Source organism: Oreochromis niloticus, unplaced genomic scaffold, assembly GCF_001858045.2.
Source record: "Oreochromis niloticus isolate F11D_XX unplaced genomic scaffold, O_niloticus_UMD_NMBU tig00008668_pilon, whole genome shotgun sequence".
Classification (NCBI taxonomy): domain Eukaryota; kingdom Metazoa; phylum Chordata; class Actinopteri; order Cichliformes; family Cichlidae; genus Oreochromis; species Oreochromis niloticus.
In genome coordinates this window covers 26,696-30,337 of record NW_020329349.1, presented here as the reverse complement: position 1 = coordinate 30,337, position 3,642 = coordinate 26,696, and the positions used below count along the sequence as shown (strand labels likewise).

The following is a 3,642-nucleotide window of genomic DNA, read 5'->3' as shown; positions in this document are numbered from 1 at the left end:
CACGTAAGCAAGGACTGTGCTAAGCGTTTGACATGTAGGACGTGTGGAAAAGGTCATCCCACTGTCCTCCATATTGATAACAATAATGGTTTAAGTCCAGAATCTTGTGGAGAGCCCTCCTCTTCATAGAATGTAACTCCTGTGAAAACTTGTGGTCATACAGGGGCCGGAAGAGACAGTGGTTTGCTTTCCATTCTGCCAGTTCAAATAAAGTCTGTTAAAGGTAGTCATGTCATACAGACATATGCTTTTTAGATCCTGGCAGTTCAGCTAGCTTCTGTTCAGAGCACCTCATGCAAAAGCTAAATCTTGTGGGCAAAAGAACGCACTTCCTGTTACAAACGATGGGTCAAGAAAAGGTCGTCTCTGCCCACTCACTTACTGGTCTTGAAGTTTCTGGTTTAGGCAGCAATGCCTTCTATGAACTTCCAGAAATCCTAACACAGGAAAGGATGCCTGTCACCACAGATAACCTTGTAAAGGAAGAAGATCTGGTCAGGTGCCATATCTGTCAAAGGTTCAAATTACCCACATAATGGCTAACGTGGACCTGTTGATTGGATGCAACGCTCCCAAGTTATTGGAACCATGGGAGGTCATTCATAGCAGAGGTGGGACCAAGTCATTGTTTTGCAAGTCTCAAGTAAGTCTCAAGTCTTTATCCTCAAGTCAGAGTCAAGTCTCAAGTAAAGTCAAGCAAGTCCGAGTCAAGTCGTAAGTCAAGACAGACAACTTTCAAGTCAAGTCCCAAGTCCGAAACTTTGAATTTCAAGTCCTTTCAAGTCTTTTTTTTAAAAAACAATGTTGCAGTTATATGTTAGGTGTAAATAATAGACCATGTGTTCTTTTTTAAAATCTGTATTAATCTCATCACCTGATGAAACAAGTAACTTACAAAATATGCACAAACTAATTCTGAAATTGCACCTTGCACAGCTCAATTAAACTTTACATTCAGCGAAAAATGCAAAAGCAGAACTTCCTGTTGAAACAAAAACTGCTGAGATTTCCTTATGTACAAAACAAAACATTTCCTTATGTACAAAACAAATATATATATATATATATATGTATATGAACAATGAACAAGAATGTGCACTTTAAGTTATTTCAGTTAACTATTAACTATTCTGCATTGCATTTGCAAAAGACCAAATTGGCCAAAAGTCTGTCAGTCATTTGTGCACGATGAGGCCGTAGAATGATGCCACCATAGCTGAAAACTCGCTCCACAGGAGCACTACATGCAGGTACTGCTAAAACTCTGGTGGCCACATGAAACAGAGAAGGAAGAGTCTGCATTTCATTGCCCAGAACAAGAGGGCGCTCTGTCCATCAGCAATATCCAGGTAGTGACTTAGCTGTAGAGCTGGACTCTTCCCCACATCCTTCTTCTGCCTCTTACAGTAAGCAGCAAAGAGTCCTCCATCTTCAGAGTCCTCTTGATGTTCCTCACCAGGAGTCACAGGTTGCTCTGACTTTGCAGGATCTGCCGCATCTTGCAGGATCAGATCTGGCAAAACAAATTAACAACAGCAAAAGAGCCTTTATTACAATTTTAGAAAAAAAAAAATACAGAAAAAATATAAACTATATTCAATCTTTACCTTTAACTTTTTGTGTCACCTCTGCCTTTATGTCACAACTGCCCAACACATGGTGTTCCACCCACAACAGAGAAAATGCTGGATCCAAAGCAGCTGCTTTAAGGTACACTGGATCTGAAAAGGGGGCAGTGATCCCATCTTCTGCTCTAGCCATTCGCACACTGATAAAGATTCCAAGAAATCTTTTGTTCAAAGATGCTTGGAGGCTCCTGACCAGACCATTCAGGAAACGGACTTGAGGCTTCAGTTTCTCAAGGTGGTGATTGAGGGACAGCACACATGGAACAACAGCACTAATCGTGACTATTTTCTCACCTTGTGTCAAATCTGTTGCTTCTCCAAAAGGCTTCAATATGTCCACCATCTCCTTCAACAGGTTCCACTCTCGTGTTGTGAATAATAACTCCTTGTGCCCAGCCATTTCAAGAACAGCACAGAGTTTTAGATGTTCACATTGGAGAACTGCCTTCACTTGTCTCAGTCTTGAATTCCATCTTGTGATTACAGCAGCAGGGATCGCTTTCTGTTCACCAAATTCAGCTTCAAACACATCTTTGAATGTTGTGCTTGTGTGCAGTAGAGAGCTGAGCTTAGATAACTTTGAAAGTGAAGGAGATGCCACTTTGGTCTCTGACAAACCATCTTTCACCACCAGCTGAAGTGTGTGCGCAAAACACTGCAGGCGCTGTGTCTTTGCCATAGCAGCACCTACTGTTTCCTGATCTTCCAAGGTTAAGTCGTGCCAGAGCTCTGGGTCGTCAAGATGATCACCATCATCATCATCATGTTCCTCACCTTGCTCAATGGGGAAGCACACAGTGAATGCTTTCCGCATATTGGCAGCATTGTCACTAATAATATAGTCTAGTTTATCTTTGATGTTGTATTCGTCACATATAGCTTCAAATTTCTCACAGATTCTTTCACCAGTGTGTAATCCTTTGAAGCGGTCAAAGGCCAGCAGTTTGGATTTTAGCTGCATCCTCTCTGTCTCTCTCTGTATCCAGTGCACAGTGATACCAAGGAAACCCCTCATCCTTCGGTCTGACCAAATGTCCACAGTGACTGAAACATGATCAGTCTCGCTCAACTGAGTTTTTAACATTGAACGTTTCTCAGCAGCGAGGTTCTCTGTTTTTGATATAATTGTTCTGCGACATACCGGGCTGTATTTTCTGTCAACTACCGTCAGAAAGTGCCGAAAATTCTTGTTTTCCACAATAGAAAGGGGCAGGTTGCAACCAATAATCAAGTCACTTAATAATGCATTCATGATAGCTTTCTGCTGTGGATGAGTCATGCTGTACTGTCCGGTACAAGTGTCCATAAACTGTGATATGGAAGGCTGTTGAGGTTCATTTGTGATCCTCTTTTTCATCTGGTATTCTTCAAATCTGATAGAGGTAAGCATATTAGACTCATGTCAGAAATTCCATTACAGCCATTCATGAATTGCATTTGACTTTAAGTTGATCCTAATAATCCTAAATAACTGTTAACACTTAAACCCTCATAGTTTTCAGACAATAAAAAATATAAATGAAAAATATATAAACAATATTTATTAAAACACTTTTCTCAAAACTCTGCATACAGTTCTAATAAGCAATGTTTAGCATCCCTGTTAAGAATAACTGACCTTTGCAAATAAACAACAGCTAATAACATAAGTATTTTATTTGATGTATTGACATAAATGACAGAAGAAAAAGGCCATATATAGCAGGACTACTCAATTACACACTAAGGTGGGCCAGATTTTCTAACCAAAAATTTTTTCCCTGGCTCAGACATGCAAAAGTTAAACACGACCATATGTTACCGGCACCAAACCTAGGGGAATCTAGACCGGCAGCAAGCGGCACACAGGCTAGAGAGCACTGCGTAGCCAAACATGAGCAAACTGTTGATTAATAGAGAGGACACCAAAGTTAGCGTCTTGCTCAGGCCGGAGCTCATTTATTTCTGAGCTGCGCGTGCACAGAGCCTATAGCTAGAGTCTCTCTGGTAGTTCCACGGCAATGCAAGACCACCA

The 3,642-nt window shown here is 41.0% G+C and overlaps 1 protein-coding gene across 2 annotated transcripts; it reads right to left on the bottom strand.

The window, feature by feature from the left end:
• Nucleotides 1–1,087: 1,087 nt before the first annotated feature.
• LOC112845719 (uncharacterized) lies at nt 1,088–2,082 on the bottom strand. 2 transcript variants are annotated; one of them, XM_025905101.1, is made up of 2 exons: nt 1,608–2,082; nt 1,088–1,513 (listed from the first exon to the last, which is right to left on the bottom strand). In XM_025905101.1, exons 1-2 carry the CDS (start codon nt 2,026–2,028, stop codon nt 1,257–1,259), a joined length of 678 nt encoding a protein of 225 aa, XP_025760886.1. In that variant the 5' UTR covers nt 2,029–2,082; the 3' UTR covers nt 1,088–1,256. The 2 variants fall into 2 exon arrangements, with proteins under 2 accessions (XP_025760886.1, XP_025760887.1); XM_025905102.1 differs by having other exon boundaries at nt 1,923–2,082.
• Between the last annotated feature and the right edge of the window lie 1,560 nt (nt 2,083–3,642).